Source organism: Colias philodice, chromosome 29, assembly GCF_061535455.1.
Source record: "Colias philodice isolate Cphi_HAF_F1 chromosome 29, ilColPhil1 Martin Lab GWU primary, whole genome shotgun sequence".
Lineage (NCBI taxonomy): Eukaryota > Metazoa > Arthropoda > Insecta > Lepidoptera > Pieridae > Colias > Colias philodice.
Window position 1 is genome coordinate 4845884 of NC_143114.1, and position 27480 is coordinate 4873363.

Consider the following 27480-nt stretch of genomic DNA (forward strand, 5'->3'; position numbering starts at 1 on the left):
AGCACTCAAATGTAAAGAAAATAATTTCTGAAAGTGTCTCCATCGATTTTTTGATGAAATTGGAAAAGTCAAATTCTAGGTGTGATTGTGTCAATTAATGTCAAGCTCTAAGTCGAAACTCGAAATCAAAATACTGTCAGTGTCATATGATAAAAAATAGTCGAGTGATGTTTATTTTCATTAAAAAAGAAAAACTTATCTATAAATTCCCCAATGGCTTTGTTTAATTTGTAATGGATAATTTGAGCAACCGTATAATAGAATTAAAAAGTAAAAAATGTCGGGCGATACTGTCCAAGGCTTGCCCCATATTGAGGCTGTCGACGTCAATACTGTAGTGAATGAAAATAATTTATTAAGTGATTTATCTAGTGACTCAGGCGCTGAAACCTTAGAATCATGTTCTGCGACGTATCCCCCGTCTTCCGATTCCGAAATATCGCCTTTAAAGTCTCCTGATATTGATAAACAGGCCAATAATGAAAGGGCTATAGAAGTTGCGGAAAAAGAAAGTAACTCTGCCTTTCCTGTATCGATAAGCCCAGATAGCGAACAAATTAGCTTTACATGCTCTGAAAAACAAAGTCTCGATGACTGTAATACAGAAATTAATACAAATCAAATGGACGAAGATATTTGTAAAAATAATCAAGTTTCAGAAAGTCTATTAGTATGTGAAAATAAATCTCTATCCACTTCTGAAGATAATCTCAGTGACATTGTATGCAAAGACAATGATCACTTGAACAAATCAACTACAAGTTTGAATGTAATTGATGAGAAATTCACAATACAATCATCGCTCAGTAGGAGCGCTGATAATTTAACGAATGTCGAAGGAACCAACGAATTGGACACTGAACAAATTTTGAATGAATTCCAAAACCAAAAACACAAAGTTGCCGCAACACAGAAGATATTACCAGACAATGTGCAAATAGATTTAAAAAGTAAAATACCGAAAGAGATTCTATCTCAAGACCTAGGCAGTATAGTTCGAAACGTACACGGCATCTTCTCTTCCGTTAGCGGTAGTTTAAAGAATGCATATAACAACCAAAGAGTAACACAAAAACCTGTAAAAACGAAGCTCCCACAAAGCAAAGTTCTAAACGACATATTTGAAGATGCAGAGGATAAAATCGTAAATAAACCGGAGATTCTTCCGGAAACAACAGATACAGTTAAAGCAGAGGAAATAAACGATAACGATATTAATAAAGATGTTTTAAAATTGCAAATAGAGTCGTTAGAAAGAGTTTTAGCGGAGCAGAGAAGAGATAATGCATCGTTACGAGAGAAAGTTAATAGGCAAATGGAAGAGTTACAAGCAAAGGACCAGGCTTTCAAGGAGTTGGAAGTTAAAATTGATTTGGTAATATATTTCATTATTATTAAGAAATACATATTTATATAAGGGCCAATTTTTCAATGCTTGGATAAAACTTATTCATCAAATAATGTATAAAACTACCATTTTAAAAACGTATACTATACTCTGTCCATTATATTATTTGCTTTTTGACAGCTCCACGCCTATGAAGGATTGTATTGTCTATGTTAAAATGTCATACAAATAATTATCGTTCTTCATGGACCGGCCCCGCCCACTTAGTGATTTCTACACAGAATTATTCAATGATGGGTCGATAGATTATAATAATCGATAGAAATACTCTGTAAAATATATCCGATACAGAAAAACTCTTCTAATAAGTTATATCATTTAAACATAAAGACAAACAAATTGTAAGATAGAAACAAATAAATAATAAAATATTAGTTTAGTTTAGTTTTAACATAAAATTCATAGATATGTGGTCTTATTATCACATATCTTATCAGTACGTTTACGTTGTAACTATTATTTACGTACCTAATTCGATTTTTGATAATATTTTGAATTTATAATTGAAATGGTATCACAATCGATAATCTTTTAGACATCACTTCTGGTATCACCCGTCGAGCTGTCAAAAAGCAATTCTTATAGTGGACAGACTATAATTGCCCGTATTTGACAGTTTACGTGACATTTTAATATTATTGTGTAATACTTTATTGGACGGATAAGTTTTATCCAAGCATTGAAAAATCGGCCCTGATTGTGTGATAGAATTATTGAAAGAACAAATATGTATGTATATTAAAAGTAATTTTGTAAAGTAATAAAAAAAAGTATTCACATGAAAATTTTTTCACAATAAAACTAAATGTTTGCTTCCTAGTAAAAATAATGATGAATAGAATTTTTGAAAATTGGTAATCAAAAGTCCTTTAGTATAAACCGCATACAAAAGCTACATCACCACAAAATTTCATCAAATTATGTACCAAAATATCTGCCAACCCACACTTGACCAGCATGGTGGATACATAGGCCTGTGCCATAGTAGGCCCATGTCCTAACAGTGGGAATGTATAAGGGCTGATGATGAAGTAACAAAAACAGTCTTCACAATTCTTACAAACTTTCACATCCTTCTAATGTTACAAATGCGCAATTTTGTAAGTATGAATATGGATTCTTAAAAGTAAAAACGACTGAACTGATTACAATGCAATGTGGTATGTAGGTAGCTGAAGATCCAGAATAAGACATAGGTTACTTTTCATCTCGAAAATCCCACAGGAACAGGTACTATGCGGGTTTTTCTTTAAAAACGCAGGCGAAGCCGCGGGTGAAAATCTAATAAGTTTTGCTCACCCACCTCCTTTAAATGTGTTTCCCTGTTAATATTAATGGTAGTCTGGAAGAGATCGCTGCCTAGCGATAAGGCCGCCATTTGTACATGTACTTGCATCTACTTGTCTTTTTCTGTGTTTATTGTAAATCTTGTGTGTGTGCAATAAAGAACTATCTATCTATAGAGGGTTTTGTAGGCTTTCTCTTAGCTTTACTTGGCTAAATAACTTTCAGATGTCAAAACGTACAGAACAAGCGCAAAGGGAAAAAGACGCGGCCGTTATGCGTTATGCGAGCCTCGAGTGCACTGTGATCGAAGCGAGGAAGACCGCTGAGAACGCTGTGAAAAGTGAACGGTCAGCAATTGCTGAGAAAGAGCTGCTGGTGAATAAGCTGAAGACGGCGAGGGAGGAGAAACAGAGGATATGCCAGTTGTATGATGATAAGGTGGGAATTGGTTATGTGAAACTATACAGGATTTCACACACACACACACACATATATTTAAGTTTCTTTTGTTTAAAATTAAGTTTGAAAACATAAATATACAATAATTAATTCATCTGAATACTTAATTCGACTGGCCGGTTGGCTTAGTTGGTAGTGACCCTGCCTTCCAACCCACGGTTGTGGGTTCAATTCCCACCCGGGGCAAATATTTGTGTGATGAACACAGATGTTAGCTCTGTGTCTGGGTGTTAATTATCTATATAAGTATTTATTTAGAATTATATACATATGTATGTTTATCAGCCATCTGGTTTCCATAAAACAAGCGAAATCTTAGTATGGGATCAGATCGTGCCGTGTGTGAAAATTGTCCCGAAATATTAAATATGTATTAAAAAAAAGACGGGTTGCACTCCAGGAATGCCAGCAGAAGTGAAAACTTGATTATTAACGTTCAGCATGTTTGATATTTTGGAATGGTATCCGTCTTACGCTTTTTCGACCAGGCCACGTGTCCTGACGCGAGTTTAAGATTTTATACCCAACGCCGCTAAAGAAGTTTTCACTTCAAATATTAATATTATATTTATTCCAGTGCCATGACCTAGCGAACAGTGAGAAAGAAGTGTCGAAAGTTCGGGAAGATCTCAAAGAGTTGGAAGGACGCTTGAAATGGACTCAGAGCAAACTTCGAGCTGAAATGGATGCCTATAAGGTATATAGATTACTAGCTATGCCCCGCAGTTTTACCCGCAGTGCTCCTCTCCTGTTGGCCTTAGCATGACGATATATAGCCTAAAGCCTTCCTCGATAAATGGGCTATCTAACACCGAAAGAATTTTTCAAATCGGACCAGTAGTGCCTGAGATTAGCACGTTCAAACAAACAAACGAATTCTTCAGCTTTATAATATTAATTATAGATTGAGTAGACAAGACAGACATTGTCTTAGTAATTTAAATGTTGCCATATGTAAGAATCGTTTGGAGCTAACAGATAATTCATTTAATTTGCGCCAAGTCGCGTTCTGGCATACATTCCTTACCGATCAGGGTTGCCTGGAAGAGATTGCTTTTAAGCAATAAAGCTGCCATTTAGTACGTATGTGCCGTGTGTTTCATTGTATCTTAATTGTAATTATAGTATAGCTTATTTATGTTTGGTATATTATGTACAATAAAGAATAAATAAATAAATAATTGTGACTGTCAAATAATAGGTAAATAATGTGCAATAAAATAATATTGCAACTTTAAACTGAGATATAACTTCTCTTTCAAGTTAGATCAAACTGCACACGAGTTGCAAATCAAATTATAAATCGGTTCAGTAGTTTAGGAGTCCATTGTGGACAAACAACGTGATACGTAATTTTTATATATACATACTAGCGGTCCGCCCCGGCTTCGCCCGTGGTACCTACATGTTTAAACTAGTCTCTCAAGTTAGGTCGAACTGCACATGGTGTGCGAATTTTATTATAATCGGTTAAGTGGTTTAGGAGTCCATTGAGGACAAACATTGTGACACGAGATTTATATATATTAAGATACATATTATATGTATGTATATTGTATATTATACATATATTTCTTTGGCACGCCCTTCAGCAAAAACCGCTGCACGGATTGTGCCTGTGCATTTACATCAAACGAGCGATTGCTCATTCTAACCCCAAATTATTATAATACATACTAGATTTCCGCGCGCGGCTTCGCCCGCGTTTGCAAAGGAAAACCCGCATAGTTCCCGTTCCCGTGGGATTTCCGGGACAAAAACTATCCTATGCGTTAATCCAAGTTACCCTCTATATGTGTGCTAAATTTCATTGTAATCGGTTCAGTAGTTTTTATTTATTTAATCATTTATTGTACCACACCATTTAATATTACAATGTACAGTATAATTTTTACGTGAAAGAGTAACAAACATCCATACATCCATACATCCTTACAAACTTTGGCCTTTATAATATATATTAGATAATATTAGATATTAGATGTCAAATAATTTTAGTGTAAACAGGCGTAGAGCATTATTTCGTTTCTTAGTGCGTTCGAAAAGATTCTATGCAATGTTATAAATACTGAACAACACTGAATACAAGTTTTCGTTATCACAATTCGTGATCACGAAAGGAAGCTCTAGCTCTATGTTTGTTTGATGTAAATGCACTGTTATGTAATGTCGTTGTTAATTGTTATCATCAGAATTTTGGTAGTAACATAGACTATATAGACTATAAATTTATAAAGAATAGAAAAAATTCGATCACTCAGCGGGACTCGAACCCGCATCCTTTTGCGCCATTCCGGGGCGGATGTCTGACCAACTCAGCCACTCGTGACCGCCAGAGCGATCGAATAAAAAAACTGAAAGAATAGAATAAATTCGATTGCTCTGGCGGGTCACGAGTGGCTGAGTTGGTCAGGCATCCGCCCCGGAATGGCGCGAAAGGATGCGGGTTCGAGTCCCGCTGAGTGATCGAATTTTTTCTATTCTTTATAAATTTATATTTATAAAGCATAAAACAATAAATATCAATAACATAGACTACATAAAAAAATAATTATAATTCTTGTTTCAATTACTTTCCTAGGAAAGTGCAGAACGAGCCGAGAAACTATCGCAGCAAGTTACCGAATTAGAAGCCGCTAAAGAAACTGCGTGTATCAACGCATCTGACTCTGCAAGGGCTAAACAGTTGGGTAAGTTAATGCACTTAAACTTGTTCTTTACTAGCTTCTGTTTGCGGCTTCGCCCGCGTGGTGTTTTGATATAAGGTAGCCTATGTTCTTTCTCAGGGTCTAAAGATTGTTTGTGCCAAATTTCATCAAAATCGGTTCAGAGGGTAAAACGGGAAAGCGTAACATACAGACAGACAGAGTTACTTTCGCATTATAATATTAAGAAAGGATAGTAGGGATCTAATAGCAATAACTTTTTTTTTCGCATTGATTTTTGTACGCTTTATAGTTTTAATACATAATAACCTATGTTCTTTCTCAGGTTCTAAAGATTACACAGCTCAACAAAAAAACAATTTTTTTTTGTTGCCCTGGATATTTCTACAGAATATCCATACTTAAATCATGCTTAAATCTTTAAAACTACGCAATGGATTATGATGCAGTTTGTTTTTAATAGATAGAGTGATTCAAGAGGAAGGTTTTAGTATATAATTTATTAGGTTTTAGACAAAGCGGGCGAAGCCGCGTGCGGAGAGCTAGTATACTTATATTTTATCTTATTGCAAATATTTCAGAATCAGAACTAAAAGAGAGTCAAGCTGCCCTCATTTTAAGGACACATGAAAAAGAAGACTTCGAAAGAAGACTAAATACAGCATTACAGCAATTGGAAACGTGTAAGAGGGAAAGAGACGAAGCTAGCAGCGCTCTCGCTCACACACAGGCTGAGGTGAGAAAAAAAGCAAAATTATATATTGATTATTAATTTAAAAAAGTGCGTGTGTGCCGAGCACAACTGTCAGAAATGAAACTTCTTTGGCAAGTTTCAAAAATGCCAAATGGTCGCCTTACTCCATGACCTAACGCGCGCTAAATCTTGTATAATAGTGAACCATTTGATGCTTGTCGTACAAAATTTATCTGCAAACGATTTTTGAAGTATAACTTCTTTATCGGGCTTGTAAAAAAAATTTAGTGTAACATTTTTTCGCTACGCGTGACATTTTTCCGTTACGCGCCATCTTTTTCTTATCCCTACCACGCGTGATTCGACGTATTTCTGTAAAGTTGCATATATTAATTATTTTTTGAAAAATAAGGTCATAAAGAAGTTTCACTTCTTACGCACTAATAATGTTACCACACATTTTTTTTATAAGGTGCAATGACATAATATTTATACATATAACACATAGGTTCTCTAAAGCATATATTTTTTTTTGAATCTGTAACGGCTCAAAATAACGTTATTTTGCGATGATTTATGTCTTTTACTCCCACACATTTTTCTTTTTTTTATCATACATTTTTTACATACAATAAAAAAATCATGTAATTCATAACTTACCTTTATTATTAAAAAAAAAGACGGGTTGCACTGGGGGAGTGCCGGCAGAAGTGAAAACTTGATTATTAACGTTCAGCATGTTGGATATTTTGGAATATCCAACATGCTGAACGTTAATAATCAAACACAAAACAAAATATCCAACATGGATATTTTGGAATGGTATCCGTCTTACGCTTTTTCGATCAGGCCACGTGTCCTGACGCGAGTTTAAGATTTTATACCCAACGCCGCTAAAGAAGTTTTCACTTCAAAAATATTACACGTTCCCATACCTGAGACAGACGTATACATTTCCAGTTGGAGCGAGTGAGACAGCATGCGTCCAGTCTTGAAGAAGAAGCGGCTGAATTAGCAGCTTTAAGAGCTCAAGCTGCTTTGGCTGATACACTCAGTTCACAGTTGCAGAGGTGAGATACTTCCTACTACTATTATAAAGGCGAAAGTTGGTAAGTATGGATGTATGGATGTTTGTTACTCTTTCACGCAAATACTACTGAACCGATTACAATGAAATTTAGCACACATATAGAGGGTAACTTGGATTAACACATAGGATAGGTTTTATCCCGGAAATCCCACGGGAACGGGAACTATGCGGGTTTTTCTTTGAAAACGCGGGCGAAGCCGCGGGCGGAAAGCTAGTTCCATATAAAGTTTCCTTTATACAGTGTGGAAATTTTCGATGGGCCCTGGAGGGAAAATAAGTATGTACTTAAAATACTGAAAATAGCAAATTTTCCTGAAAGGAAATTCTTGTTTGTCGGTAATATTTTACAAAAGAAAAAAATTATCTATTAAAAGTATGGATATAAGAGCTAATATTTTATAGCAAACTATATATTTTATAGTATGGGGATATTGCCGCGCTTCGCCATTATTATACATGTAGCTTCTAAACTTCTGCGATGACCACTCTAGAAATTTGCGTGAAGTTTTAACATAATATAAGCCATTTATTTCATGATCTTTAAAAAAATTTAAAATACGCAAAGTTTGTAAAAAATGACAAAGAAAAATATTTTTATTTTTTTCTAAGGAATTTAAATATAAATTCGAAATTCGAAATATGAGGATAAAAAGTTTATTTAATGGGGTATATTACTCAGTCATCAATTTATTAAAAAAATACTTTTCTTGAACTTATAATTACATTCGAAGTCGCCCATACCTCGCGCTTACTGACATCTTCAAAGACCTGTATTTTGAAAACTAAGTTTCTAAATGAAAAAATATTTCGTATACATACCGAGGTAATACAGGTGTAACATACTAAAATATAACCGAAATCTGAAACCTGACCCTGAAATCTATGTCCGCTTCGCGTGAAATGCCCCATTTATAATATTAGTATGGATTCAAAAACAAAATACATGCAATGATTTTGATAAAACATTACAGCTCGTTTGAGAAATGTGCCTGATTTAGTAAAAGCTCATTATCACACCGTTAGGCCCGGCGCCGATATGTCTCACTTTTCATTGTCAAACTATTATCGACATTTTCCTCATTAAAATAATGTTCAAAAAAGCGCAGCGCGCTTCCTTTCGCGTGTGACGTTTCGATGATGCCCAAAATAAATTGTTGTTATTTGATTTTGAATTTTATTTTAAGGAAAACAATGTCGAAAATAGTTTGACAATTAAAAAAAATGGTTTTCTGTAAAGTCGGTTTACTGACGATAGTTGAACGTGACAACGTCCGATTGGGCTTCTTTGTCGCTCGTTCCGCGCTCTCGCTTGCACTTCAAGCTTTACATGGAACGCCTCAGAGCGAGGTAACGCCGCATGAGTCATGTTTTTTCGTGCGTGCAGCCGGCTCTATCGAATTATAAGACTTTGTCACGTCAAAATGCGCTACGCTTCGCCATATCTACGCCGGGCCTTAGTATGCATTTTCTGAAAACTTTTTGCTAATGTCTATTTTTTATACACATCAGAAAGTAGAGATTTCAACGAACACAATGCCCTCCGACTTTATGTAAAAAGTTGATATACACGCACGCGCGGTCTAACCCCATTTATCATCGAACTAGCTTCCGCCCACGACTTTGTACGTGCATCCCTGCTTTTCCCCGTTCCCGCAAGAATTTCGGAAAATCCTTTCTTAGCGGATGCCTACGTCCTAACACCTACCTGCATGCCAAATTTCAGCCCAATACGTCCAGTGGTTTGGGCTGTGCATTGATAGATCACTATATCAGTCACCTTTGAGTTTTCTATATATAGATGTATGTTTATCAGCCATTATGTTTCTATAATGGGATCAGATCGTGCGGTGTATGAAAATTATCCTGAAATATTTATTTAAAAAAACATAAATCTCCAGGGAAACAGAACTCCGTTCGCAAGCGGAAGACGCGTTGAACGCGGAACGGGCTCGAGGCGAGACTTGCGCTAAACGTGAAGCGGCTGCTTTAGAGCACGCAGCACGACTCACCGCAACACATGTCGCGGAGAGAGCACGGGCTGCACACTGCGAGAATACGGTACAGTATATACAGTACACTACACTAGACACTATGTGAAGCGGCTGCTTTAGAGCACGCAGCACGACTCACCGCAACACATGTCGCGGAGAGAGCACGGGCTGCACACTGCGAGAATACGGTACAGTATATACAGTACACTACACTAGACACTATGTGAAGCGGCTGCTTTAGAGCACGCAGCACGACTCACCGCAACACATGTCGCGGAGAGAGCACGGGCTGCACACTGCGAGAATACGGTACAGTATATACAGTACACTACACTAGACACTATGTGAAGCGGCTGCTTTAGAGCACGCAGCACGACTCACCGCAACACATGTCGCGGAGAGAGCACGGGCTGCACACTGCGAGAATACGGTACAGTATATACAGTACACTACACTAGACACTATGTGAAGCGGCTGCTTTAGAGCACGCAGCACGACTCACCGCAACACATGTCGCGGAGAGAGCACGGGCTGCACACTGCGAGAATACGGTACAGTATATACAGTACACTACACTAGACACTATGTGAAGCGGCTGCTTTAGAGCACGCAGCACGACTCACCGCAACACATGTCGCGGAGAGAGCACGGGCTGCACACTGCGAGAATACGGTACAGTATATACAGTACACTACACTAGACACTATGTGAAGCGGCTGCTTTAGAGCACGCAGCACGACTCACCGCAACACATGTCGCGGAGAGAGCACGGGCTGCACACTGCGAGAATACGGTACAGTATATACAGTACACTACACTAGACACTATGTGAAGCGGCTGCTTTAGAGCACGCAGCACGACTCACCGCAACACATGTCGCGGAGAGAGCACGGGCTGCACACTGCGAGAATACGGTACAGTATATACAGTACACTACACTAGACACTATGTGAAGCGGCTGCTTTAGAGCACGCAGCACGACTCACCGCAACACATGTCGCGGAGAGAGCACGGGCTGCACACTGCGAGAATACGGTACAGTATATACAGTACACTACACTAGACACTATGTGAAGCGGCTGCTTTAGAGCACGCAGCACGACTCACCGCAACACATGTCGCGGAGAGAGCACGGGCTGCACACTGCGAGAATACGGTAATATTCAAATAAAAAAAATATATCTCTCCCCAAAAATCCTAAACCATCTGCCCTTTCAGACTTCCGTCCTATTGCTATTTTACCCTTCCTATCTAAAGTTTTAGAACGCTTAGTACAAGAGCAACTAAGTCGCTTCCTCAATACTCACGATCTCCTCAATCCTTTTCAATCTGGCTTCCGACCAGGTCACAGCACAACTACTGCTCTTATTAAAATCACAGACGACATTCGCCGGGGGTTTGACAACAGGCAGCTAACATTACTTTCTCTACTTGACTTTAGCAACGCATTTAACACCGTCGATCATGATGTTTTGTTAGCAATGCTTCGCTCGCTCAACATATCTCCAACGGTTATTGACTGGTTTCAAAGTTACTTGTTTGGACGTCGGCAGCGTGTCATGGTTGAAGACTTGTCTTCTTCTTGGTGCAACGTAAATGCTGGCGTCCCGCAAGGTGGCGTGTTGTCTCCTCTCTTATTTTCAATTTTCATTAACTCTATTTCCAAGAATATTAATTCTCCCTATCATATGTATGCAGACGATTTCCAATTATATTCGCACGCCTCTTTATCTGAACTACCGAACGAGATTTTTCGCATAAATACTGAGCTTGCTACCATCGTTAAATGGAGTAAAGACCATGGTTTAAAAATAAATCCTGAAAAAACCAAGGTTATTGTTTTGGGAAGTAGACAGCTCACAAGTAGAATTAACTGGGAAGACCTACCTAGTGTTATGGTTGACGGCACAATGATTCCCTTCAGTAAAACGGTGAAAAGTCTTGGTTTGCACTTAGACGAAAACTTATCCTGGTGTGACCAAGTAAAGGAAGTGCAGAAAAAAGTGTATGCCTCTGCTTCTTCTCTTCGTCGGTTGCGCAACTTTCTTCCGATTTCTACCAAAGTTGCGTTGACTCAATCCCTTCTACTCCCCTTCCTGGATTATGCCGACTCCTGTTATCCCGATCTTCACGAATATCAACTGGACGCTCTCGAGAGGCTGCAAAACTTTTGCATCAGATTCATCTTCGGCTTGCGCAAGTTCGATCATGTTTCTGATTTTCGCAAAAGACTTCACTGGCTCCCTATTCGTCTTCGCCGGAATACTCACATCCTTCAACTCTTGTTCTCTATCCTGTTTGACCCGAAAACTCCTATCTATCTTAAGAATCAGTTCCAATATTTACATTCCAATAGTTCCCTCTCCCTTCGTTCTTCTGATCTCCTTCTCCTATCCACCCCTATTCACCATTCCAATTTTTTTAACTCTTCCTATACCGTCGTAGCAATTCGACTGTGGAATTCTCTCCCTGAGACCATCAGACGCGCCAAATCACTGCATATGTTCAAAGCACTTGTAAAAGAGCACTTTTTTTCCACTATTTAGTTTCCTTTTTTTTTTCATCTTATGTATATATGTATATATTTATATGAATTTGTATATATCATGTTTAATAATATTAATAATATTATCTATAGTATGTTATATTTTATTTTTTAGCATATTTATGTCTTATATTTATTTAATTGTATTTATTACTATTTTTTAAGTATTGATGTAGTATGTATGTAATATGTATTGATATTTTTGAGTTTTGTGTACATAATTATTTATGTTATATAATTATTGTATCCCTGTATATTAAGGTTTATTTCCCATAGCTTTTGATTTTGTTTTCATAACCTTGATTTTATTTATTTTATGATTGCGCCTTCGCGTTTAACCAGCATCGTACATGTCCTTTATTTATATGGTTGCCTGGAAGAGATTGCTTTAAGCAATAAGGCCGCCTTTTGTGCACTTACCGTATTCATGTTTTCTTGTTAAATTATGTTTTCATTACTGGTACTTGTACAATAAAGTGTCATAAATAAATAAATAAATAAATATCTGTTTCGGGTCGTCGGGTAGACAGTACACTAAACAGTAATCTACACTAGACAGTAAACTACACTATATAGCAAACTGCAGTAGATAGTACACAACACCAGACACTACAGTATTCCATAGAGTTAACTGCACTTAACACAGTACACTATTCTATATACTACACTAGACAGTATACTACACAATAAAGCACACTGCACAAGACAGTACACTATACTAAACAAAAACTACACTTATATACACAGTACACTACACTACAGCAGCACGACTCACGGCAACACATGTCGCGGAGAGAGCACGGGCTGCACAGTGCGAGAATACGGTATAGTATTTAAATAAAATAAAAAAATGTGTGCGTGTACCACACGTTCAAAAAATAATTTACTATATGCAACTTGACAGAAATACGTTGAATCACGTGTGGTAGGGATAAGAAAAGATGGCGCGTAACGGAAAAATGTCACGCGTAACGAAAAAATGTTACACTAAATTTTTTTCCAACCCCGATAAAGAAGTTTCACTTCTAAAATGTGTCTCCGTCTCGGATGTTTATTCGGTAAACTGCACTAGACGGTTCACTAGACAATACACTTGACATTCAGTATAGTGCACTATAAAGCACACAATACAATAAGCTGCAATAGGCAGTACACTAAACAGCAATCTGCACTATACAGTACACTATACTTGTACACTACACTAGACAGAATATTACAATGCAATGGATAGTACACTATACTATAGACAATACACTAAACTAAATTATACACTGTACTAAACACTATGCACTACACACTAAATTCAAATTCAAATTCAAATTAATTTATTTGCCAAAAAACATGGTATACATAGATGTTAACAATTGAGTTCCAGCATGTTCAGCCGTTATTAACAGCATGCAAATTATGTCACTTAATTATAAATCAAAATTTCATTTATTATTTTCATTATCATTAAATTTCACATTCTACAATCATTATTAACAAAGTCAATCAATCAAAGTCAAAATTTATATTTGAAGTATTCTGCCATTGTGTAAAAGGAACGCATTGTGTAAACAGTACACTATACTAAAAAGCAATACGACTCACCGCCACACATGTAGCGGAGAGAGCACGGGCTGCACAGTACGAGGCCACGGTAATATTCTAGTAAAGAAAATATATCTGTTTCGGGTATTTATTCAGACACTACACCACTAGATGGTACACTTAACATTCAGTATAGTGCACTTAAAAGTACACTACATAATACAGTAAACTGCTGACAGTACACTACTACTATATGGCTTTTATAATCTTATGGTGGCAACTTTTGTTTTTACAATTCTTCACATAACCTAAAAATTTCATCCTACTGTGATTGACCAGTGTCGATAATTTTTAAAACAAAAAAAAAAAATTATCGAGCCTGGTCAAAAATAAGGATGGTTTACGTTACACCGTGCTGCGACCGGGCCCTGTCCGAGGCTCGATAAAACATTATTGAAGTGAAACTTCTTTATCGGGGTTGGAAAAAAATTTAGTGTAACATTTTTACGTTACGTGCTATCTTGTTTTTATCCCTACCACGCGTGATTGACGTATTTCTGTAAAGTTGCATATAGTAAATTCTTTTTTGAAAAATAAGGTCATAAAGAAGTTTCACTTCTTACGTGTGTACACTAGTACACGCACACATTTTTGTTTACTTTTTATATGAAATGAATAATACGTTACCGTGGCCGTGGGCACAGTGTTGAAATGTGTATACATAGATATTGTTTCATTTATTGCCCGGATTTTGCACGGCCCGGCTCCGTCTTTCATGGTAGTGTGTTTCATGCATAATGGTTTACAAAAATTTAATATCTCTTTCATATAATTTTATTATTATTAACACACTTTTAGTAGTTTCTTCTGTATGTGACCGACTACTTCATACTCGATTTTAACCCACTTTTAATTTCATAACTTTAAAGCTTGTTTTTCAAGTGAAACTTCTTTAGGCGCGTTGTGAGTAAAATTTCAAGGTAGCGTCAAGGCAATACCGTCACGTCATGGAGTATAGGCGACGATTTGGGTATCTTTGAATCTTGCCAAAAGTTTCACTTCTGACACTTGTGCTTCGTACACACGCTTTTTTATTTTCTTTAATTAATATTAGTTTTAGAAATTACAGTATACATAAATTTTCTAAACATTACAGGCGCAAGCGTTAGCCGCTGACAACGCGTCACTCAGAGAGAAGGTAGCGGGTTTGGTTCTCGAAGTAACCAAATTGGAAGAGGCTTTACGTGAAGAGACTGAAAAGAGGAACAAGGAGACTAGAGTACTTGCTAGGAAGGTAATCTATACTAATATTATAAAGCTGAAGAGTTTGTTTGTTTGAACGCGCTAATCTCGGGAACTACTGGTCCGATTTGAAAAATTCTTTTGGTAGGCTATAGACTACATATCATCTCGCTAAGACCAGCACGAACGGATCAGTGCGGGTGAAACCGCGGGGCGCAGCTAGTTATAACATAAAACAAAGGGCGGTTTAAAATTGTGGCAATATGAATCACTACATAGTATAAAACAAAGTCGCTTTCTCTGTCCCTATGTCCCTTTGTATGCTTAAATCTCTAACTACGCAACGGATTTTGATGCGGTTTTTTTTTCATAGATAGAGTGATTCAAGAGGAAGGTATAAAATATGTACATTTGGTTTTAGACAAAGCGGGCGAAGCCGCGGGCGGAAAGCTAGTATACAATATTTCGTAACAAGATGATTTAAGGGTTCCGTTTCCAAAGGAAACAATACCGTTTTAACTTACTATATACTAACATTACTAACAAAGCTGACGGCTAAAACTATCTGAAATTTTCATCCAAACGTGTTGAGCCGTTCCACACTGATCGACAGACAAACATACAAACATTTCAGGTAGCGGAATTAACAGAAGAAGCGGCAGAAGCGAATAAGAAGTGGGAGTGGGAGAAGGGAGAAGTGGGAGTGCTTAAGAAGAAACACGCCAGTGCCATAAAGGTGAGCACACACTGGGTGTACTGATTTTTAACCGACTTCAAAAAAAGGAGAAGGTTATCAATTCGGCCGGTATGTTTTTTTTTTATGTATGTACACCGATTACTCCGAGGTCCCTAAACCGATTTACGTGATTCTTTTTTTGTTCGATGCGGGATGGTGTCGAATTGGTCCCATAAAAATTTTATTCGGATAGGCCCAGTAGTTTTTATTTTATGAGCATTTTTGTCTGTATTTGTAAATGTTGCAAGTGCAAGTTTGAAGTCGGTTGTTTTTAACGCAGCTATATAGACTTGTATATGTTTTCTTTAAGTATTTGACTGACCGGTTGGCTTGGTCGGTAGTGATCCTGCCTTCCAAGCCAGAGGTTGTGGGTTCGATTCCCACCCGGGGCAAATATTTGTGTGATGAACATAGATGTTTGCTCTGTGTCTGGGTGTTAATTATTTATATAAGTATTTATTTAAAACTTGAGGTCCGCCCCAGCTTCGCCCGTGGTACATATTTCGCAATAAAAGGTAGCCTATGTCCTTTCTCGGGTATCAAAATATCTGCATACCAAATTTCATGCAAATTGGTTCAGTAGTTTAGGCGTGATTGAGTAACAGACAGACAGACAGAGTTACTTTCGCATTTATAATATTAGTATGGATTATATATGTATGTTTATCAGCCATCTGGTTTCCATAACACAAGCGAAAGCTTAGTATGGTATCAGATCGTGCCGTGTGTGAAAATTGTCCTGAAATATTTATTTATTTTATTTATACTTATATTATACATATTTAAAGGAAGGAAAAAAGAGAGAAACACTTAAATTTTGTATACTTATTTCATTTTCTCAAAATTTTCTTATCTATTAAATTATATTGACATTTCGATATTATTAAATGTAACATTTAAATAATACATAAAAAAAGAATTCAAAAATTGTGTTGCATATCACTACATAGTATAAAACAAAGTCGCTTTCTCTGTCCCTATGTCCCTTTGTATGCTTAAATCCCTAAAACTACGCAACGGATTTTAATGCAGTTTTTTTAATAGATAGAGTGATTCAAGAGGAAGGTTTTAGTATATAATTGATTAGGTTTTAGACAAAGCGGGCGAAGCCGCGGGCGGTAAGCTAGTCTCGATATATGATAGATAAGGTTTAACAAAAAGAGTCTTAGGCGCGGGACATATACAAGCGCCGCTTAATGTTATAAAGAGGAAAGGTTTGTATGTATGTATGTATGGTTGTCACGCATAAACTACTGCAGCGATTATGATGAAATTTGGCACAGACAATCCTTAGACCCTGAGAAAGAACATAGGCTACCTTTTATTGCGAAATATGTACCACGGGCGAAGCCGGGGCGGACCGCTAGTTATTATTTATATAAAAGTACTAGCGGTCCGCCCCGGCATCGCCCGTGGTACCTACATGTTTAAACTATCCTATCTCTCAAGTTGGATCGAACTGCACATGGTGTGCGAATTTTATTATAATCGGTTTAGTGGTTTAGGAGTCCATTGAGGACAAACATTGTGACACGAGATTTATATACATAAAAGTATATGTATTTCTTTAGGAATTAAATCGAGAACTGCAAAGAGCGTTGAAACGCGTCGAACAGTTGGAAGCTAAGATGCCGCAAAATGGTGATAGTACATCTATAAGAACTGGTGAGTATCGTAAGTTCTAAATTATCTCCTATCCTGGATTCGATTTTGCCCTATCAATCACAGAAACTTTATCAACACGAACCAGTAGTTCCAAAGACTAGCGCGAAAGAAAAAAACTCTTTTTCTGTATAATATAAAGTGTAGATTCTTGTTTATATTTTCTGCCCCATGAACTATTCATGTTAAGTAACTCCTATTTAAATTGAGATAATTATATTTAGGGGCTCACAAGACCCAATTTTGTAAAAATTTAAGTTATTTGAGCAGTTTTTTAAGAAAAGATATTTATTGTAACCCATCAAAAAAAAATTTAAGTTAATATTCATCTTATTTCGAAAACCGTGGACGGACTCTATACATAATTGGACGAAATCGGCTCGATAGAAAATAATTGCAAAGATTGGTCTTAAAATCATCATTCAACGATTCTATGTGTTTATTTTTTTGAGGTACGGGTCTGCAATTTAAAACACGAAGTCAAAATATTCATACCTGAACCTCTAACGAGTCATATTTCGCATACGACCCACACTTTTCCTAAAATCACATATTTTCTTATTATTTTCTTCTACGACCTGGCCCCGCCAACAGTGATATTGCGCTCTCTTTTTCGCACACTGTCCAATTGTATGGGAGTAAACGAGAGCGCAATATCACTGTTACTTAATCATCAATTGGGTCTTGTCAGCCCTTTAAGAAGACATCAAACTCATTGATAGCGAATTTTTATCATATTAGTTACTTGGTAAAAAAACTTTCCAAGCAGACACAAATAAAACGAACCAACAATAATTAAAATCCATTCATCCGTTCTTGAGTTGTGGTACCTAACAATACTTTCTGTTTTATAAATAACATATATAAATAATAAATATATTATAAGAAATTACACGCGAGGCCGAGTTAAATATTAGTTTGAATGAACTGCGATTCTACACAGCTACCTAATAATTGATGTAGGTAGTTGATAACAAATCGCAGCAAGTCAACGACTATTAGCAAAGTGAGGGTAGTTGGGTCGAACGTCGTATAAACAACGTCCGAGGCACGATTCGTACGAATGCGCCACGAGTCAAAGGAAAGCGGCATTTTATAGTATTCGACAGCTAAGCATGTTCGGACAGGAAATAATGACAACTATTCATCCACAAAAATATTAAATCAAAAGTTAAGTCTAACAATATATTTTTAACTTACAGGTTCAGTAACATCACTAAGTAGTGGGGAAAGTGCGCCCCACGAAGAGAGACTGACAAACGGACATGCAGACAATTTACCAGATATACAGGTAATATATACATGTATAGGTAATTTGTATAAGTGTCATGTGTTAGCAACCGATATATGAATTTGATATTTTTGGTTTTACGGCATTCAAACGCTTTACAAATAAAATTTATAAAGAACTAGCTTTCCACCCGCAGCTTCGCCCGCGCAGTCAAAGAAAAACCCGCATAGTTCCCGTTCCCGTGGGATTCCCGGGATAAAACCTATCCTATTTCCCGGGGTAAAAAGTAGCCTATGTCCTTTCTCGCGTATCAAAATATCTCTATACCAAATTGCATGCAAATTGGTTCAGTAGTTAAGGCGTGATTGAGTAACAGACAGACAGAGTTACTTTCGCATTTATAATATTAGTATGGATAAAAAAAAATATTTATAAAGCATTTGAATACCGTAAAACCAAAAATATCAAATTCAACAAAAAGGTCGTGTTCCATCGTTGCAATATTGTATTCATTGAAAAAATGTGTGCGTGTACACACGTAAGAAGTGAAACTACTTTATGGCCTTATTTTTCAAAAAATAATTTACTATATGCAACTTTACAGAAATACGTCGAATCACGCGTGGTAGGGATAAGAAAAAGATGGCGCGTAACGGAAAAATGTCACGCGTAACGAAAAATGTAACACTAATTTTATTCCAACCCCGATAAAGAAGTTTCACTTCAAAAAATTTTGATATTGGTTGAGATGGTTGTTTATCATCTCAATAGATGGCGCGCGGTGTGTCCCTTAGACACATAATACTGAAAGAATAGAATAAATTCGATCGCTCTGGCGGGTCACGAGTGGCTAAGTCGATAGGATGCGGGTTCGAGTCCCGCTGAGTGATCGAATTTTTTCTATCTTAATATATATAAATCTCGTGTCACAATGTTTGTCCTCAATAGACTCCTAAACCACTTAACCGATTATAATAAAATTCGCACACCATGTGCAGTTCGATCCAACTTGAGAGATAGGATAGTTTAAACATGTAGATACCACGGGCGAAGCCGGGGCGGACCGCTAGTTATTTATAAATTTACAAACCGATACATGTACAGACGAACTTACATGTAAGTGAAGGTATGTATAACCAAAATAGAATTTTCAATTTAATGTTTACTTCACAGATTAAAACTGGCAATATATTCGAAAAAATGTTTCCTAAGGTATATTTTTCATGTCAATTTCTACAGTAAAATAGACGTATTTAAAACAGAGAAATATTTCTAATATGTTTGTGTATAGTACTAGTTCCTTTTGTAATAAATAGTATTGATCTTTAGGCGCGTTGAGACTTGAGAGTAAAATTTCAAGGTCGCGTCATGGCAATACCGTCACGTCATGGAGTAAGGCGATTATTTTGGTATTTTGAATGCTGCAAAAGAAGTTTCAATTCTGACTTTAGTGTTAGGGTGCGCACAACCGGGCTACCGACCACAGCCACTGGTGGCCAGGGACAGCCACTTCAAACTTTTTTTTCATGTTTCAAGCATTGAGATAATATTACTACGTATGGAGGAGACACCACGAACAAAATCTGTGCGCCATTTTTTTGCTCTAACGAAGTTTTAAAAATTATTATCTAGTTAGGTACTTACCGATGAAAAGTTATTCCTTTGCACTGTTCCGTATTATTTCTTTTATTTATGCAATATCGAAGGCATATTTGATGCGTTTCACTTTAAAACAAATAAAAAATGAGCGTGCAGTTAAGCCATATGGCTTATGGTGAGCGGAACATAAGTGATGTCTCCATATGTATATCTCAATGGTTTCAAGTGGCTGTCGCTAGCCACTATACTATTGTCATGACGCGACCTCGAAATTTGCACTTTATTATATTTATGTCTATTTTTTACTATTGTACATGTGCGTTGTAGATATTTATACAGGGTTTCCCAGGAATGGTGGAAATTAATTAATCTAGTACTCACGTGAGCGCGAGAGGTAATAGGGTATAAACTCAAAGAATCTAGAATTTGTGAAAGAATAACAAATATCCATCCTCACAAACTTTCGCGTTTATAAAATTAATAGGATTAGGAAGGAATTAGGACGAAATCTGCAGACGTGATGTCCATAAATGCAAGAAAATTGTATATATCTTAATCTATACTATAAAGCTGAAGAGTTTGTTTGTTTGAACGCGCTAATCTCGAGAACTACTGGTCCGATTTGAAAAATTCTTTAGGTGTTAGATAGCTCATTTATCGAGGAAGGCTATATATCATCACGCTACGACCAACAGGAGTAAAGCCATATAAATATATCTTAATTTTATTAAAACTGGCGTAGATTGCTGAGAGTTTTGACAGCACGGGATTGTCTCACACACAGCCTCCGTTAGGCTTTGGCTTTGCCCTCTTCAATAAGTTGCTAGCGTCGCCCGTTTATACGGGAGGGTCATTAGGAAGGCGAATTGCCCTGTTTTAGATTTTTAGACCTTTTGTTTGGAGGATACGGATTTTCAGCATTTGATGATGTCACTTGACCGACCGTTTTATAGTTTTTCGAGCCCGGCCACTTTGCAGGCCGGGACGGAGGGGGACGGGAGCAATTCGAACTTTATGGGGGTGGTGGGAGGCGCGATTGTGGAAGTGGTAGTGGGAAGTTAGGCGGGGTGCTTAGAGCCGGCTGCACGCACGAAAAAACATGACTCATGCGGCGTTACCTCGCTCTGAGGCGTTCCATGTAAGGCTTGAAGTGCAAGCGAGAGCGCGGAACGAGCGACAAAGAAGCACAATCGGACGTTGTCACGTTCAACTATCGTCAGTAAACCGAATTTACAGACAATCAATTTTTTGTGTGTGGTGTGGTGTGTGGTGTTAGGGTGTGCACAGAGTGCGTGGGATAGGGTTTTGAAAATGACGAAAGATGACCCCATTGCCCACGCACACGCACGTTCTAGATTATCCACTATTTCTGGGATACCCTGTATAATATGTCAATGATTATGTTTTAAATATTATAATTATTATAATATTTCCCATATTTGCCCACGCCAGACGCGCGAACCAGACAGACAGACACTAATCGAGCGTATAGTACAATTGCAACGGGCGGCCGCCCGCCGAGCGGAACGCTGCGAGTTCCTCGAGGAACACTCCCGGCAGCTCACACACGAGCTGCGGGGCAAGGCCAGGTTGTTGCGGCACTTGCTCGCCTCACTGCCCGCGGGCGCTGTGGCCTCGCAGAACAGTGATCGGAACAAGGTGAGGGACAGACAGACAGACAGACAGACAGACAGACGGAACACTCCCGGCAGCTCACACACGAGCTGCGGGGCAAGGCCAGGTTGTTGCGGCACTTGCTCGCCTCACTGCCCGCGGGCGCTGTGGCCTCGCAGAACAGTGATCGGAACAAGGTGAGGGACAGACAGACAGACAGACAGACAGACAGACGGAACACTCCCGGCAGCTCACACACGAGCTGCGGGGCAAGGCCAGGTTGTTGCGGCACTTGCTCGCCTCACTGCCCGCGGGCGCTGTGGCCTCGCAGAACAGTGATCGGAACAAGGTGAGGGACAGACAGACAGACAGACAGACGGAACACTCCCGGCAGCTCACACACGAGCTGCGGGGCAAGGCCAGGTTGTTGCGGCACTTGCTCGCCTCACTGCCCGCGGGCGCTGTGGCCTCGCAGAACAGTGATCGGAACAAGGTGAGGGACAGACAGACAGACAGACAGACAGACAGACGGAACACTCCCGGCAGCTCACACACGAGCTGCGGGGCAAGGCCAGGTTGTTGCGGCACTTGCTCGCCTCACTGCCCGCGGGCGCTGTGGCCTCGCAGAACAGTGATCGGAACAAGGTGAGGGACAGACAGACAGACAGACAGACAGACAGACGGAACACTCCCGGCAGCTCACACACGAGCTGCGGGGCAAGGCCAGGTTGTTGCGGCACTTGCTCGCCTCACTGCCCGCGGGCGCTGTGGCCTCGCAGAACAGTGATCGGAACAAGGTGAGGGACAGACAGACAGACAGACAGACGGAACACTCCCGGCAGCTCACACACGAGATGAGCTGAAAAGGTGGGTTGGATAGTGGATAAGAGAGTAAAAGAAGGAGGGATAAGGTAAGGGGTGGTGCAAAAGGTTCAAAGGAGCGCTTAAGAATAAGGTATACAGGGTGACTGGTAATTCGACGTGATCCTTCAAAGGGGTTATACTAGAGGTCATTTGCAAAAAATTAATAATTAAAAATTAAATATACTGTGAGTTATTTCAATTGTTTTTTTTTTTAATGTGAGTGAGATTCCGTGCTTTCACAAACGGCACTCAGTAATATAAAAAAAATGTGTGCATGTACTAGTGTACACACGTAAGAAGTGAAACTTCTTTATGACCTTATTTTTCAAAAAATAATTTACTATATGCAACTTTACAGAAATACGACGCATCACGCGTGGTAGGGATAAGAAAAAGATGGCGCGTAACGAAAAAATGTTACACTAAATTTTTTCCCAACCCCGATAAAGAAGTTTCACTTCAATAAATTTGTGGAGATTGTTTTTAACAATTGTAATAATTATTACTAAAATGTGACAATTAGGTGCTTTAAGATTTATTATGATAGAATTTCTTAAATGTAATGCTTGAGGTATAAAGCTAAGGTTGTTTTTTCCATGCTCACTGTAGTTAATCAGGAATCTGTCGAAGGTATTTTTAACATGTATATTTATATAAGTAGATTTGTATCATATGTTTGTTTCATCTCGATACGTAGTGTTCACCATTGGTTCATTTCATTTAGTATATTCTATAACATTTCATGTCACGACATCTAGTTTTAGTTACGTTTCTACACGTAGTAGTAGCCACACTACTATAAGCCACATTTCAAAGTTTTCTGCATTGAGTCCTTACCCGCCAAATTTAAACTTTTTTGCATTAAATTTTAAGTAAGAACAACACTGTTTATAAAAAGTGGAGATTCTTACCATTCAAGTTTCCTGTTTGTTGAGAAAATTAACATTTTTATTTTAAATGAGAATAAAAAAAATCACATACAATATCACAAAATTATTCATTGATTTGTAGATATTTGATGTAATCCATACTAATATTATAAATGCGAAAGAAACTCTGTCTGTCGTTCTGTTACTCAATCACGCCTAAACTACTGTACCGATTTTCATGAAATTTGGTATGGAGATATTTTGATACCCGAGAAAGGACATAGGCTACTTTTTATCCCGGGAAAATGACGCAATCCCGGAAATCCCACGGGAACGGGAACTATGCGGGTTTTTCTTTGACTGCGCGGGCGAAGCCGCGGGCGGGTACCTAGTACAAAATATTCTTAGACTTTGTTGATGTGTGTATGTGAATACATATAGTTATATAGCTGTCTCCCTTTAACCAATACAATTTGGTGGTTATAGAAAGAGATAGCACGCCTCGGCGGTGGAGCAATGGCGGCGGTATGGGGGGGAGATCCAAATGGCATTTCTCTAGAACTGTCACTAGAGATTAACAAGAAATTGCAGGCTGTTTTGGAGGATACATTGCTTAAGAATATTACGCTTAAGGTAAGATTATTATCCGTTTTATTCTATTAAATCTGCTTCTACTTGAGATATCTTGTACATTTTCTTTTAAAAATCCCCCATATTCATGGTAAACTAGTACTTATATTTTATAAAGAATAGAAAAAATTCGATCACGAGGCGGTACTCGAACCCGCATCCTTTCGCGCCAAACCGTGGCGGATGCCTGACCAATTCAACTACTTGTGACCCGCCAGAGCGATCGAATTTATTCTACTCTTTCAATTTTTTATGTATCTAGGGGACACATAAATAATAGATGGCGCGTGGTGTGTCCCCTAGACACATAAAATTGACAGATCGAATTTTTTCTATTCTTTATAAATTTATATTTATAAAAGCATTTGAATACCATTAAACCAAAAATATCAAATTCAAACTAGTACTTTTCAAACATTTGAAGTTTTGTTATCCAGACACTAAAAATCATTAAAATCTGTTCCGGCATTTCTTAGTTAAGTAAGTAATATCACGACTATCTTTTATTCAAATATGTCACATAGCTATAGAATTTCTTCTTCTTAAAAGAATTTCTTTCATTTCATTCTTTTTAAAAACGAGCGTTTGTGCCGAGCACACGTATCAGAAGTGAAACTTCTTTGGCAAGATTCAAAGATACCAAAATCGTCGTCTTACTTCCTGACGTGACGGTATTGCCATGACGCGAACTTGAAATTTTACTCTCAACGCGTCTATAGAAGTTTCACTTAAAACATCGAAAAATAAACGAAAAATGTCGGCATTCCGAAAACAGCAATTCTAATTTTTTTTTATATATTTTCAGGAAAACATTGACACGCTAGGAGAAGAAATAGCGAGGTTAAAAGGCAAGAAAAATACGGAAACAAAATGAATTGTTGCATTCCAAGTGTTAAAGGCTATGTGAATTTAAAATTGTTATTTTTATTGTGTCATCAAAAAATTTATCAAAAATAGTATTCAGAGATTGGAATTTTATAATTTTGAGGGTCAGAATTAATATCCCAGTGCAGTGTAAAGAAAAATACTTACAAAAAATCCTACTTACTACAAAATATTTCAGAGAAACGGAAAGGCATATTATAACTATAGTTTTCTTTAAAATCCAATACAGAAAACAAAAAAAGTATAATATTTCAACATGCATATTGTATGTGAATTTATTTCATAACTAGCGGTCCGCCCCGGCTTCGCCCGTGGTACATATTTACGTTTTCTCTACACAAAAACCATCCTCGTACTTCAAGGAATATAATAAAAAAAGAATTATCGAAATCGGTTCAGCCGTTCTCGAGTTATGCGCTTACCAACACATTTTGCGATTCATTTTCATATATAAGATAAATCGGTTAAATGGTATATTATATGAGTAGAACATAACCTCATACTAAATTCAAAATGGCCGCCTCAAGAGGGCTTAAAACTATTATTCTATACATAAGTGCTGATTTTTCAATCCTCGGTTAAATCTTATCCGTCTAATAAAGTACTACACAATAATATACAGATGTCACCTAAAAACTGTCAAAAATTGGGCAAGTAACACGTTTTTGAAATGGTCGTTTAGTACGATATTCGATGAATAAGTTTTAACCAAGGATTGAAAAATCGGCCCTTAAATGAAAAGATTTTGTTTAAAAATAGAAAAATATAAATTGACAGTATTGTTACACCTTTTTCTTTTTGAGACGAAGCGGACTGAGGATATAAAATTTTCTAAAAGACAAACAAAAAAAATAGATATTAGATAAGTCAGTACCTTTAATCTTTATATTTTAGTTATTATAAATGCCATTTTTTATTTCAAGTGCTCATATCTAAAACCTATACATTTATACATTCTAGACATTTATTTTTAAGCTGTGTTAGTTGTCTGATAATCTGTGTTAGATTTAATAATTCCCAAACAATATAAAAAATACTGATTTATTTTTATTATAATATCATCAGATTTTTTGTTTTCGAAAAATTATAAACACTCCCCTTATATTAATATTTTTAGCTAGAATATTTTTTGTCCTAATAATATCCTGACGACTCTTTTAAAATAAAAAAGAACAAAATTTATGCTAAGTTCATTTTGAATTTAAAACCTAAATGTACCTGAACAATGCTTCTTTTAAAAATACGTATTTTTGTTATTTTTATTGCAGCTTTTCATTTTCATTTTCTTGTAATTTGATCTCTAATTTACGTGATAAATTTTGTAATTATTGGAAAAAATCATATTTAAAATAGTTACGGCTCCGGAAATATTTTTATGAAATACTCTGAGTTTTTGTTACTAAAATAAGATTTTTTTTCCATTATGTCAGTTTTTCCGACGTACATATTAAATATTTTTTGGCGTTTATGCATTCGCAGTTATCATTTAATACTTTAGTACAAACTACTTCATTGTAACTCTATTTATTATAAAACATAGACCTAAAACGTCCAAAGATAAATGAAATAATATATGTATATAAATAGTTCAGATATAGTATGGGAACATATCGTATATTGCAAAAGAAATAAGAAATATTATTCTTAATTACAAAAATACACATAGATTTTCTTAAAATATATTTTTCTTTTTAATTTTATTTGATATTTCTGAAAATTACCAAAATACAGTTCAAGACAATCGAAATAGTCATGTCGTCTCGCTTACACATTGATAGTGGTAGACCACGATAGAGATAGTAGATAGATCTACTATCTCTATCGCACTCATTGCATAAGAATTGGCGCCATTTTTAAATTAATTATAATATTAGGAACGTTTAATTTCAAAAAAATCGACTTTTAAAATGTATTTTGTTTTGCATAAAGATGAAAAATATTGTGAGGAAATTAAATTTATAATTTCTGTCAAAATTATATTTGAAGCATGTCGCAATACGAATATGTAAAAATGTGATTATTGTTTATTTTTTTTTATTTCGTACAAAAACTACTGAGCGCTATCAGAATATGTCAAAGCATTTATTGATGAACTGATTTTTCGGAGGCTGTTTGTAAAAAAATGTATAAATAATTTCTCTATGTTTTGTAAATATTTTTTGAAATTTTTTCACGTTGAAACTTAATAATTCTTTTCCATACCTAATTATTATTTATTGTAATTCCATGGAAAAGTATTTAAAGAAATGATTCTACTTTATTCCTTATATAACATTAGTCAGTTTCCCAACTTGCTGATAAAGTCAATGATACTGAATGAAACTCAGAACTTTTTGACTTAATTTTTCATAGAGTCATTTTAACTGACAGATAAGCTATTCAGAACATATCCAGAAGTTGCGAAACTGACAGTTTAAAAAATGGCTGCATTACGAAATTTATGAACACAGTTTTATGTAGTGTTCGAATGACAAA

The 27480-nt window shown here is 36.9% G+C and overlaps 1 protein-coding gene across 1 annotated transcript; it reads left to right on the forward strand.

The window, feature by feature from the left end:
• Positions 1-109: 109 nt before the first annotated feature.
• On the forward strand, positions 110-25434 carry LOC149475955 (coiled-coil domain-containing protein 186-like). Its single transcript, XM_089713106.1, has 15 exons — positions 110-1375; positions 2921-3133; positions 3732-3851; positions 5736-5844; positions 6402-6556; positions 7475-7584; positions 9503-9662; positions 14830-14967; positions 15550-15651; positions 17223-17316; positions 18516-18604; positions 21596-21802; positions 23231-23251; positions 23977-24123; positions 24926-25434. Exons 1-15 carry the CDS (start codon positions 278-280, stop codon positions 24992-24994), a joined length of 2832 nt encoding a protein of 943 aa, XP_089569232.1. The 5' UTR covers positions 110-277; the 3' UTR covers positions 24995-25434.
• Positions 25435-27480: the final 2046 nt, after the last annotated feature.